Below are 13,719 nucleotides of genomic sequence, written 5' to 3' on the forward strand. Positions count from 1 at the left end.
ATTTAGCTGTGGTTCCTGTATTGGGTCAGACAATCCTGGGGCCCCTTCCCATTCTACAATTCTAGAATTCTACCTTGGGACTTGAGAACACCCAATGAAGCCAAATGTTGGCTGATTCAGGTAAGACAAAAAAATGTTCACACAAGGAGGGTGTGGTCTCCCACAAGAGGCAGTGATGGTCTCTAACTTGGATTAGTGGATAAAAACTCAGTTAAGAGGTACATAAAGTTTGGAGCCTCAGCTCCAATACTTTGGCCATCTCATGAGAGGAGAAGACTCCCTGGAAAAGATCCTGATTTTGGGAAAGATGGAGGGCACAAGGAGAAGGGGATGACAGAGGACGAGATGATTGGACAGTGTTCTGGAAGCTACCAGCATGAGTTTGACCAAACTGCGGGAGGCAGTGGAAGACAGGAGTGCCTGGCCTGCTCTGGTCCATGGGGTCACAAAGAGTCGGACACGACTAAACAACTAAACAACAACAAAGTGACTATGTTACCCCTCCACTGTCAGAAGCAGTAGGCCTCTGAGTACCTGTTGTTTGGAATCACTGGTGGGGAGAGTTGCTGTTGCACTCAGATCCTATTTGTTGTCTTCCTATTGAGGCATCTGGTTGGCCACTCTGAGCAGGTTAGTGTACAAGTTGGTCCTTTGGCCAAATCCAGCACAACTCTCCTTACGTTCTCATGGCTGAAAAGAGTGCTGACACCCAGGAGACTAGCACAGAGCATCCTCAAGCCCAGAAGCACCAGCTGTGCCCTTGTGGGTTTCCGCCAAACCACAAGCCATTGGGAAAATGCCTTTGCTCGGAAAACGGCTGACCAGGCAAGGGCAGGTTCCCCATATTTCTTGCGCAGCTTGCACAAAGGTCCCCCAGAAATAGCACCGCACTTCCCTGTGCTGTGTGGATGTGAAAGTACTGGTGTGTTTGTGGAAGGAGGGAGAAGGAGGGGAGCCAAATGGAAAAAAAGGGAAGCAAACTCCAATTTCCCTTTTGTTGCAAACCCTGGGAGATAGGAGGGAGGCAGATACCACATAACTCATGGGGGGAGGTGTTTCTTCCTGTCTCTGCTGTGTGAGTGTCCTCAGTGTGGGCCTGGAGCGTGGCGAGTCTTGCTGTCTAGAGGTTCTTTGAGAAGCTGCAAGGTAAGAGAAAGGCGTTCACTGAATTATTTCCCCTTGCATTCCAGACCAGCCTTTGGAGGGGTGAGGAATGGATGGTTGCTGGCCAGAACATCTCCAGAGGGAGATCCAAAGAGGGCACTGGTAGATAGGAAGCTGCCTCACCCCAAGTCAGACCACTAGTCCATCTAGCTCAGTAGTGCCTACACTGATTGGCAGCGTCTTTCCAGGATTTCAGACCAGGAGTCTCTCCCAGCACTACCTGGCAATGCAGGAGATTGAACCCAGGACCTTCTGCATGCAAAGCAGGTTCTCTACCACCGATGACTACAACACTAAAGCACACAGAGCAGCACCGTGCTAGAATGTCTCTCTCTGTTGTTCATACAGGAAAAGGGTTTCTATAAGGCATGGCTTTCTAAAATGGAAATGTCAGCACTCTGAATTTAGAAATTGGCAACCAGAAGGGTTCTCTCGGTGATGGATTGAGATGGTCCAAAAGGGTAGCACCAGTTTAGAAACAAGAAAGCTAGTTCAGCAGAGGACAGATAGCTTGTGTGAGGATCCATGCTTCATTTCATCCAGCAGCATCAATAACCCTTGGGATGTCACTGCTGTGGTCAAGGAAAGGGGATGAGACTCTGAAGAGGCTTATTTTGCAAAGCTGGGTTGACACCAGGGAATTGATGTGCCTGGGAAGAGATTTCCTCTACAGACAATGCCACCTCCTAAATAATAGGAACACAGGAAGCTGCCTTAGACTGAGTCAGGGAGCATTAGTCCATCAAGCCCATTAGCGTTCACACCGACTGGAAGCCACTCTCTAGGGTTTCAAGCACATGGCATTCCCAGCCCGACCTGAAAATGCCAAGGATTGAACCTGGGACCTTCTGCATGCAAGGCAGATGCTCTGCCACCAAGCCTTTCCCAGTTAGAGTACTGAGCTAATGGAGGAAGCACACCTGCAGACCCTCCAGGAGTCCCTATTTTCCAGGAACAGCCCTGCATTTACAGAAGCTGTCCCCATTTCTGATTTGATCCCAGAATGTGCCACTTTTTCTTATAACGTCCCTATTTTCATCTGAGAAATTCTGGAGGGTATGTGAGGGTGTTCTTCTTGATGTTAAGTTGGAATCTCCTTCCTTGTCATTTGAAACCATTGGTTCAGCCCCTACCCCCTGGAGCCACAGAAAACAAGCTTGCTCCATCTTCCATGTGAGAGATAGATATTTGAAGGTGACTATCTCCTCTTTTCCAGGCTAATCCTAAGAGCCCTAAGATTCCTTTTTACACCATCAAGGCAGGTGTCCCCCATCCTATATTTGTGCCTCTAGTTATTCTTGCCTTTGTGCGTTGCTGGTCTCCCAGCTGGTTGCTCCTGCTTTCTCCCTTTGCCTTTCCAGGATGCTGAGTCCCAAGAGGTTGGCATGGGCACTGCTGATGTGCCTGAATGCAGCCTGGCTGGTTGGTGCTGACAGTTGCCGGGGGCCCCAGCTCATCCCAGGAACTCCAGGCATGCCAGGTGCCCCAGGCCCTGATGGCAGCGATGGAGTGCCAGGGAGTAAGGGTGAACGAGGTAAGGGGGCATTCACTTGGCGTGGGGCATGCTTTCTTTCTCACTATGGTTCTCGTCCACAATGTAACATGAGTATCTGAGCTGGAAATCTGTCCCAACCTATCAGGGAGCCAATCTATTGCATGACGGGGAGGCAGGGAAGCAGCAAGGGAGGGAGGGGGTTTTGAGGAGGGGTCCTTACTAATAACCCTCTGTTGTGAAGGGCATGCTGATGGTGATTTCCCAGGACATGAGCCACATTCTCTCAACATCACAGGAGCAGCTTGAGATAGAAAGAGAGAGTTATATCCAACCAAGTCCTACTCGGAGACAGAGCAGACCCCACTGCAATTAAGAAACCTATGTGAGCCATGCACATTTATTTCAATGGGTTTACCCACTGGCTAAAATTACTTTTTGAGAGCTCTCGGCTCAGCTCTAATTTATCAGTTAGTGGGGTTGGGAGTTCCACATACAAACAGTTCCCTTATCTATGACATTGATACCCCACCTTTCCTGCAAGGAGGCCAAGGCAGTGTGTACAATTTTCTCCTTCCCCATTTTATCCTCACAAAAAAACCCATGAGACTGGTCAGGCTGAGGGTGCCCAGTAACAGGCCCAAGGTCACCCAGTGAGCTTCGTGGCTGAGTGGGGATTCAAATGCTGGGCCAGGCCTGACCAAGTTTATAACACAGGTTTCTCCACACACACCACACCTCTTAATGGGATGGTGAATATTGTGCACCTGGAAGCCGTTGGATGAATGAAAACTGGCTCTTGTGTTGAAATAAAAAAAAATTCCAGTCCAAAAATATGGTTCAAAAGCTTTTCTTTTCCAAACAATTTAAAATGATAAATGTTACATTCATAATTTCTTATACTGATCCCAGCAAAAGGCATAATGCCATAGATTACAAATATCTTGAATTTTGAGCTTAAAATCAAAGCTCCATCTCTTCTCCATCGCAGCCTCCATTAGCCTCAGGCTGTTTGTGGGAGACAGAAATTCACATGTCCATTCTCTTCACTAGCTTGGAACAAAGAGAGCACTCCACCCGAGACTGATGCCTACAGATTAGCATATGCATAGACCTGTAATACTCTCTCTTTCCTGTGACTTTAAGCACAAAGATACAGTTCCATGTTGCAACTCCATTAATGATTAACCTGTCAGGCTCTTCTTCAGCTTCAATGTAAATTTCCTGCCATGCTTCACAGTGCTACAGAGGCACATTATAGATGTGTTTTCCATTTCAACGTACATTAAGCAATTCTACTTAACACCTCTGCCTTCTTCTTTCCTACTTCTCATAGGTCCTCCTGGGGGTGTTGAAGCAAACAGGGATTCTGGAGAACCAGGGGAGCCAGGAGAGCCTGGTTACCCTGGCAAAGTCGGGCCCAGAGGACCAGCAGGGTTCAAAGGCCCCCCAGGATCTCCTGGCCCACAAGGAGCCAAAGGAGAATCTGGTGACTACAAGACCTCGCTCAAATCCGCCTTCTCGGCCTCCCGGGGAATCTCCATGCTGCCTCGGCGTGCGCAGCCCATCCGCTTCGACCGCGTCCACACCAACGTCAATGGCCACTATGAGAGCCGCTATGGGCGTTTTGTCTCCAACATCACCGGGATTTACTACTTCACCTATCACGTAACCTCCCGGGGCAACCTGTGTGTCCAGATCAAGAAAGGGCAAGGCAGCCGGGGCGAGAGGATCGTAGCCTTCTGTGACTACGTCTACAATGCCTTCCAGGTCACCACGGGCGGTGTGGTTCTCCGCGTGCAAAGGGGCGAGTCGGTCTGGTTAGAGCCTACAGAGAAGAACTCGCTCATCGGGGGCACAGAAGGGGCAGACAGCATCTTCTCCGGGTTCTTACTGTTCCCCATTTAGCTAGAGGAACCCGGGGACCTGCTTTCCTGCTTGCTCTCTCCACCAGACTCCACCCTCTGCTGCAGGTCTGGTCTTCGGAAACTGCCGGCCAGGGATGGAGCACAAGGTATGGGAACTGCAATGCCCTTGCCTCTCTGAAATGGTGCAGCCTTAATGGGTGATCATTGATAGGTTCTTTCAATAACCACTCGACCTTTTCAAACCCCCTACACCCTCAAAAGAAAAACCCCATCACAAGAGGTCTCTGCTGTAACTTTGTAAACAAATAAACAATCACTTGTGCTTTGGTTTGGAGAGTTATTGTTGATTGCATAAGGAAGGATAAGAGACGTTGCTTTGTTGGTCACCACGAGGTGGCAGCAGATACCTAGGGATAGCTGACCCCACTTGCTATCTAGCAAGCCTTGGCCAGGAAGAAAGTTTCCAAGAAAAGGAATTTATATACTCTAGATCCTAACATAAACAGTACTATGGCTGGGGTGGGGGAAGCCTTTATTTCTTTTAGAGCTGTCACAAAACCCACTCCTCCCCTCTCCCCAAAAACCCCCTGACCCCCCCCCCCCCCGATTCACTGCCTCATTTTCAGTCAGTGAATTTCGTGGGAAGCACATTTCTGCAGTTCCTTTCTCTGAAGGGTCTGGATGTGATGTTATTCCGGATAAGGACATCTGGAAAGTTCAATCAAGAGGGGCTTGGAAACCAACTTTCAGAGGTTCATTAAAATTGACCTCAGAACCAAGGGAAGCTTAGAAAAGTCACTAAGATCACCTCTGGCTTTGGCACCAGAGGAGTCACCACTGCACACAAACCCCATCTCCAAAGCTCCTGACCCAAACACACTCCCCTTCAGGGAAGAACTGTACCTCAGTGGTAGAACATCTACTTTGCATGCAGAAGGTTTGAACTTCGATCCCCAGGAGCTCCAGGTGGAAAAAGAACTGTGCCTAAAATCCCAGAGAACTGCTGCCGGTCAGTGTAGACAGTACTGAACTAGATGAACCAAAGGTGTTACTCCATATAATGCAGCTTCACATTTTCCTATTCTCCCTTTCCTTATAGTTTGGGGATGGGCAATGTCTGGTTTGTTGGACAAACCTGCACACACACACCCAGGTTCTCCAATTTGGCTTACAAGGCCATTTCTCTCAAACCACACCCACCGACCCCATACCTGATGTCATATTATCTATTTATTTGTTTATTTATTGCATTGCTATGCCAACTTTTTTCTCCAAGGAGCTCAAAGCAGTGTGCATGGTTTTTAAAATGCAAGACCCATTGAATTCAGTAGAACTTCCTTCCTAGTAAAAATGCACAGGGTATATCAGCTTTCATCCTCATTCAACACGGCCTAGAAATCCCGTCACAGAGCCACAATTCCCTGAGTTCCCTGGGAAGAGGGATCAATAAACCACTCTGGGAATGGTAGCTCTCGAAGGGGAACAGAGATGCCCTAACAACTCTCAGAACCCTTAACAAACTACAGTTCCCAGGATGCTTTGGGGTAAGCATCCATGACTGTTTAAAGCGATCCAATATAGCTTTAAATGTATGGTGCAGATGGGACCATTGTCACCCTTGGGGTGCTGCTGGGGGTGGCATTTTCCTGGCTTAGGTCTCACTTCATCTCCCTTCCTCTTTCTGCGCTACTGCCTGCAATGAATCCCTTTTCTCACATCATTGTTCTTCTGGTCATCAGGGCTAAAGAGCTGCTCCACTCTGGACCAGCAGGGAAGGGGAGGGGAGGGGAGGGAGGGAGAGAGAGAGAGAGAGGGGGGGGGAATTGGGTTTGGTTCACATTTCCATGCAGCCTTGCCTGCTTTCCACTTCCTGAAGCAGCACGCAAACCGAAACTCATCTCTCCTTCGAAATCCAAAGCTCTCTGAACTTTGTAATTTAGTTCATTGACCAAAGCAAGGGGTGTGTGTATGAGGAAGTGTGCATAAGAAGGCATTCATTAATAAGAATAGCATGCAAAAATGCATACAGTGGTATCTCAGGTTACAGACGCTTCAGGTTACAGACTCCCCTAACCCAGAAATAGTACCTTGGGTTAAGAACTTTGCTTCAGGATGAGAACAGAAATCGTGTTTTAGAGGCACGGCAGCAGCGGGAGGCCCCATTAGCTAAAGTGGTGCTTCAGGTTAAGAACAATTTCAGGTTAAGTTCGGACCTCCAGAACGAATTAAGTTCTTAACCCGAGGTACCACTGTATATTAGTGGAAGTGTAAAATTGTGCTAAAATATGTATCTTGAAACTACACACTAAGATTCATAAAGATTTTTAAAGAAAAAAATACAAAGTGTTGCAGAAATGTGGAAAATGTAAGCTGAGATTGGGGAAAAAACAGAAGCAGAAAAACAGAAATTGACAGGTTTTTCAACCACTCACTGGGAGAGTCTTTCCGAATTTCACTTCTGGGGATGTAAGGATGTTTGTTCGTGGGGGAGCCTTCCTTTCAAAAGGGCTGAATGAAAGAGGCTGTCTTGCAATGGGGTTCAGGGGGGTGTATTTCGGCCCAGTCTCATCCCTTGGTTCCAGGACGAGACAACAGGGTGGGAAGTTGCAGAGAGAGGGGCCAAAGCCACAATCATCTCCCATTTTCCTGTGCATGCCGATTGCGAAGACGGACATGGAGGGGTTAATCCAGGGACGACACACTCCCTTGCACACACACACACACACACACACACACATACACATACTCGCCCGCCAAGCCGCTTCCTTATGAAAAGCAGGCTTTGTGGGTCTTAAGGAGCGTTGTCTCTCTGGGAATGAGCACGCCTGTGTGTTCCAGATATTAAATTACTCATAAAATATTTGTCCTGTCCCTGAGGCGGTTCGTCAGCCCTCGCCGGCCACCGCCGCTGACGTGCTGCTGCCTGTCACCTCCTGCCCCGAGGTCAATCCTGCCAAATTGAAAGCAACGTCTTCGAAAAGGAAAGCCGGTCCTGGCCAAAATCAGCTTCCAGTGGGGGTATTTGGAGAAGGGGAGGGGAGGAACACCAGACATCCTTCACAACTGCTCCATCGCTTGCATGGATAAGCCTGCCCTGCCAGGCCACCGAACTTTTGCTTCTCTGTGTGTGGAGGAACAAGGGAAGGACCACCAGGAGAACTTCAGCATCAGGTTGCCCTTCAACAGACACACAAACCGCCTGACGCTGCCCAGTTGCATCACTAACTGGCCAGAGCTTTGACCGCCAACTGGGAGCCTCTGAAGCCCATTGCACCGGCAGAGGCCATCTGTGACCTAGAATCTGCCACGGCTGCCAAGGCGAGATAAAGGGTGGCTGCTCTCCCTAGGCCGAGGTTACCATGGGGACGGCCAGAGAGCAGCGTGCCTGGCCTGTGTTCAGCTCCAGGCATCCCTACCCAGCATGCCTTGCTGTCAGCCCCAACTCCTTCCGCTCTGTTTCCTTTGAGGCCTTCACATCACCACTCTGGCTTTCCCTCTCTGTACAAATGGCCTCCTTTGTCCTTGCAGGAGGGGCTGGATGGGGCAGGATCCGTGTGGCCCCCCCAAATGTGCCCTCCCCTCGGCCGGACCGGCTGCAGCGATGGGGATGGGTTTGCCAACAGTGAGAGTGGGAACAGGTGGGGAGTGAGGTTCGAATCTTGTGATGCTGTTGAAATCCGAGCCTTGATGCTTCACCGACAAGACGACAGCTGCTTAGGCTCCATCCGCACTATGAAGCAGTGTTGTACCGCTTTAAACAATCAAGGCAATCCCATGTAGGGTGCTGAGAGTTGTTAGGAGACATGACTACATTTCCCAGTTCCATTTAACAACCAGTCGCTCTTCCCAGCACCCTTAAACTATGAGGGTTCTGTCAGGAGTGCGTGCAGGAGCCAAGCCCTATGACCAGTAGGGCTTCGCAGGACTGGGCCTTCCTAAGTTTGTTCTGGAGAGGCAAGGCGCTGCCACACAGGAGAGGCCGCTTGGTAACTCACTGCCCCTGGTGGCAGGAGCCGGGAAGGGATATAAGGTCAGCATTTCCCTTCGGCTCTCATTTCCTGCCTTGCTGCGTTTGGCTTCTTGCTTCCTGATCCTCGGACCTCGGCTTCTTGACTCCTTGCTTCTCGACCCTCGGACCCTTGACTTTGTGACTCCCTGCTTCTTGACCCTCGGACCCCTGGCTTCTGGACTCTTGTTCCTGCTCCCAACCTGCCATCTTGCCTCCAGTCCCGACGTCCTCAGCCAGGACTTCGATCGCACATAGACTGGACCGTGACAGGTTCTTAGAGATGCAAGATGAAGCGAGCTTGTTTTCTACTGCTTCAGAGGGCAGGATCCAAATCGATGGATTCACAGCAGCCAACCCAATGCCTTGTAGGAAGACCAAAAGCAGGAAAGCCCACAAAAGTAATTCAGCCCAGCAGGGGTCTTAATCTAGCCTGCTCGGCTACTTTCACTGAACCCCACCCACCTGCCCCAATGACATCAGGTGTGAGGCAGGTGAAGGCGTGGCTGCCATTGCTTTGAAGCCTGTTTGCAAGTGGCTTGTTTTGAAACTGCTTGCAAACCAACTTTGAAAGCCAGCCCAATCCAAGTTATCAGCTGACTGACCACTCTCACCTGTCAAAGCTGGCCCTGAAGGGTGGGGAAAGGAAGGAGGCAGCCAGCCAGATCCAGCTAATCCATGCCTGATTTAAATTGTTTCTAACAGTGCTTCACATTAAAATGAAAGAAAGTTGTAAACCCCCTATCCTTGAAACATCAAACGTAACTTTGCAGAATATAAAAAACCCATTACAAATGAAAATCAAATACAGTAAAGATTCGCTTGTGAAGAAGCACAATTAACAGAAAAGCAACATAGTCTGTGATATATATATATATATATACACACACACACCCATTACAAATGAAAAATCAAACACTGAAATACAGTTTTAAAAATCCCACTTATAAAGGAGCCAAGCATTAGAACTTCCTGCTGGAACAATAATGGGGACAGATTGTCCCAGAAAGTAGTGTGAGCTCCCCCATTGGAGGCTTTTAAGAGGGGTGTTCACATGTTGCATTCAACAAGTGCACAACCTGTGTGTTTGTGTACACAAACAAATACTTGAGCAGATGTACACTCATACAGTTATTCATATGTAGCGGTCAAGGAGTGTACAGTCTGTGTACATGCTTACAGAGGAGCTGAGCCATGCAAACAAGTAAGTGCGCACACATTTACACAATCACTTGCACATGTTAAGAGGCAGCTTGTACCTGTGTGAATAGAACCAGAAGCTTTATCAGGGATATTTTAGCAGCAGATTTCCTGTATTTAAAGGGGGTTAGGTTAGATTATTTTTGATGTACCTTCCAATGGTATGATTCTGTTTTAATAGAAGGCGCCCAGAAATGCTGGTGGAGGCTTTTTTTTCTAGACAAAGGCAATCATTTCTATTTATGGAAACAATTTACCAGCTCCACTGACCTAGAGTGATGTATAACCACAACACTAAAACAAAGTGTTGTTTGTTTGTTTGTTTTTAAAAGCCCTGAATATCAATTATTCAATTTCAAAACAACTAACAGGAGGAAACAGTCAAGAAGAAGATGAATTGACTGATCCCTGAATAATAAGCGGCAAAACCATTGCTTAAAAACCTTAGTAAATATAAAAGTTTTTATCTGGCACCTACATATTGTTAATGAAGGAACTTCCTGAATCTGTAGCAGGGCTACCACTTCCTCTTCCTAGTCACTAGGGATGGGGCAGGAATTTGATTCACAGCTTGAAGGCAAACCTGACAGCTAATTCACACTTTTCAAAACAATACGCAAAACGAAACACAGCCATCCTTTGAAATTCGCACTTCTCTGCATTTCCCAGTGCCTTTCTCCAGCCAAGTGTTGCATGTGCTAGGGAGAAGTTTGCATAAAAACGCATATATTTGTGAAAATTGCATTCTGTGGGGGGGGGTGCGGGGATGTGCTTTGCAAAAATGTGCTCATTAGGCAAAACTGCATACAACAGTACTGTATGTATGTTAGGAGAAATCTGCACTACGATGCTGATGGTTGTTTACACCCATTTGTCCCTCTGACTGGTTGGGGACCTGAGCATTGTCCCCCTTCACCTCTGAAGTTCCAGGTATCTGATACTTGGAGCAGGAAGGAAGGAGGAAGCAAACTCCCTGCAGAAACGCCAGTGGAGGAATGGTAGAGCATCTGCTTTTCATGGAAAAGGTTCCAGGTTAAATCCCTGGCATCTCCAGTTAGGACTGAAAATGTGCCCTGCCTGAAATCCTGCATAGTTTCTGCCGGTTAGCATTGATAATACTGAGCTAGATTGTCCTGTGGTCTGACTCAGTATAATGTAGTTTCCTTTGATCCTATGTTGCAACTGTTCCTTTTGTAGCCCAAGGCCGCCACCAGTGTGGTGCCTTCCAGTTGAGCTCCAACTATCTTTTTTATAATATATATAAATTTATTTATTTGGTTTTTCAGATTAAAAGTTTACCGTCACATATCGAACATACAACATAAAAACAAGATTCCAAGGAATCTCCTGGACTTCCCCCCTCCCCTTTGTGAGTCCTATTGTTAATCATTTCCTCCTGCATCTTTCATGATAATCCAAATCTTTTACATCTCACTTGTGTCCAAAATTCACCATTTAGCTACAAGTGAAATTCCAATCATGCTAATGATTTTAACTGCTTACAATGGTTTTTAAGATAGATTATAAATTCCCTCCATTCCTTATTAAAATTTTGGTCTCCCTGATTTCTGATTCTTCGGGTCATTTTAGCCATTTCGGCATAATCCATCAATTTGATCTGCCATTCTTGTCTGGTGGCGACTTTATCTTTTTTCCATCTCTGGGCCAATAACATCCATGCAGCCGTAGTCACATACATAAAAAGTCTTTTCGGCTTCCTTTGGATTTTGAGTAAGGTTACTAGACGTCCCTGTTTCCTGGGGACAGTCCCCGTACTTACCAATCAGTCCCCATACAAAAGCCTTTGAAGTTATAAGTGTCCCCAGATTCATTGAAAAAAATCTGGTAACCTTAATTTTGAGCTCCAACTATCAACAGCCCTGTCCATTGTGGCCAGTGCTCAGGAATGATGGGAGTCGAAGTTCAGCAAAATGTAGAGGGCTACCCCTGCTTTAGCAGATGGATGATCTCCTCCTTCCCATGATGTTCACCCTAGGAGGTAGGTAGTATATTATCCCACTGACTGTTGCTCTCCTCTTTGATAAGAACACATAGGAGCCAACTCCTAGGAGCCGTGGGGGCTAAGCCCCCCACAATAAAATATTTGAGGGGCTGAGCCCCACCCAAATAAAGTTGATGGGCACACACATTCAAATGGTGCTTGCGCACTGTGTCATATGATCAATTATGTGGGGCGGAGCTTACCTGGGCCCCCACAATATGTTTTCTCAAGTTGGCACACCAGTAAGAACATAATGAAAGCCTGTCTACAAGATCTTGTAAAGGAGAACCATCAAGTCCAACATCCTGTTCTCACAGTGGTTGACTAGAAGCAGCACCTGAGTGTAACATGTTCGCCCAAACTGGGATTCAGTATTCACATGCATCCTGCCTTTAACAGCAGAGGGAGAACGTGGCTATCATTGTAAGTAGCTGCTGATAGCCAACTCTTCCTTGAATTTGTCAAATCCACTTCTGAAGTCAACCAAGTTGGTGGTCATCATTGCCTCCTGTGGGAGAGTATTCCACTGTGTGGAAAACCACTTCCTTTCATCTGTCTTGAATCTCCCAGCATCCATCTTCAATGGATGAGTTCCAGTATTGGTAAGAGCAAGGCCCAAGTGTGCTTCCCTTCAATTCTGGGCTAGAGAGAGGCAATTTTTGGTCTCTCTCACTTTCTTGTTTTTCCAATTAAAAGTTCATTTCTCCACATTTCCACGTCAGTTTGTACATTCCATTTTTAAAAAGTCCATCCGAAGATTCACCAGTGGTTTGTGCAAATTTCTCCCAACATGTACATTTCTACGCCATTTCTTCTAATACCTTTTCTTGAAAAATCATCCCACCCTCCCCATAGAATTCATTTTTGCATGCCATTTTTATGAGCCCATGCAGCCTTTTTCAACCTTGCACATTTCTGTATATGTTCCTTTGGCTTGAGACCTGAATTGCAAAATTCAGATGATTGCGAACACTGAAGGATGGCTGCATTTTGGAGGAGTGCAGGTTGGGGAATTTTTTGCAACGCCAACTGAATTGAACTTCTCATCTACCATTGCACTGGGCTCCCAGCACATCACCCCTTAAGGGCCAGAGCTCACAAGTGTGTGTGTTTACTCAGAAGTAAGCCGAAGTGTCAATGTTTACCTGGCCTTACACACTTGGCAACCTCTGCTTACTGCGGCCCCTTCTCCCTTCTCCCAGGAGATTTCGAGCCCCCAGCCCACACTGCGAGGTTAGCATGCCGGGACAGTAGCTGGGATTCAGGGATCAGTGAGCATTGTAATGGCAACTGAAACCCTTTTCTTATTTCCCACAAGCAAGCTAAGCTGCTCGGCTCAGCCACAGACTCTCTCTCTCTCCCCCTCTCTCCCGGGAGGGCCCTCTCCATCTCCTTTCTCAAAAGGGGGCGATCCTGTCAAGCCTGGTCCCTCAGCCCGGCCATACAGCTCCCCTTAAACAAGCTGAACAAACACGGCCTTTATGGGAGCGTTCTTTTCTTCTCGGAGTGGAAGATGGGAGAGTGAAAAGCCCGCGGCTCCGGCGGCATCCCACGGCCGCCGAGAGCCTCACAAAAGGCCCCGTTTGCGCTCAAAAGGGGCCTGAAGCAAATCCTCTTAGGGGTCTGACTGTATGCGTATTCTTGTTGCGGCCCATCTGCTGGGCGAGGGAGAGGGAGAGGGAGAGAGTCCCGGGCGAGGGGGAAGCAGCGCAATGGAGTTCGCCTCCCCAGTCCACGGGAAACAAAAAAACAAGCCCAGGGCATTCAAAGAACTGAAGCGGGCTGGAAGAAGAAGAATGGGCACCCCACGTCACCCTGCTGATCCCAGGGGTAAATAATAAATACAGTTCTCCCAGGGGGTGGGGAAGGTGTGGGGGGGAGGAGGGGGGTGGGGGCATAATAGTCCCAGTTCCTTTGAGGGAAGCAGGGGGAGGGGGAAGAGATAGGTCCTGGAGTGTAAATTGCTTTTCACTCTTCTCCGCTCAGG

General features: G+C 47.9%; 1 protein-coding gene across 1 annotated transcript; it reads left to right on the forward strand.

The window, feature by feature from the left end:
* The first annotated feature begins 987 nt into the window (after positions 1 to 987).
* Positions 988 to 4,851, forward strand: C1QB (complement C1q B chain). Its single transcript, XM_081871360.1, has 3 exons — positions 988 to 1,146; positions 2,526 to 2,698; positions 3,993 to 4,851. The coding sequence occupies exons 2-3, from the start codon at positions 2,527 to 2,529 to the stop codon at positions 4,562 to 4,564; spliced, it is 744 nt and encodes a 247-aa protein (XP_081727486.1). The 5' UTR covers positions 988 to 1,146; position 2,526; the 3' UTR covers positions 4,565 to 4,851.
* The last annotated feature ends 8,868 nt before the right edge of the window (positions 4,852 to 13,719 follow it).

The sequence above is a fragment of the Podarcis erhardii genome (assembly GCF_964252035.2).
Source record: "Podarcis erhardii genome assembly, chromosome: 7".
Lineage (NCBI taxonomy): Eukaryota > Metazoa > Chordata > Lepidosauria > Squamata > Lacertidae > Podarcis > Podarcis erhardii.

Coding starts and splice junctions, on each gene's coding strand:
- C1QB (XM_081871360.1), top strand. CDS start 2,527: ATGCTGAGTCCCAAGAGGTTGGCATGGGCACTGCTGATGTGCCTGAAT. Junction 2,699..3,992: donor AGGGAGTAAGGGTGAACGAG/GTAAGGGGGCAT, acceptor TACTTCTCATAG/GTCCTCCTGGGGGTGTTGAA.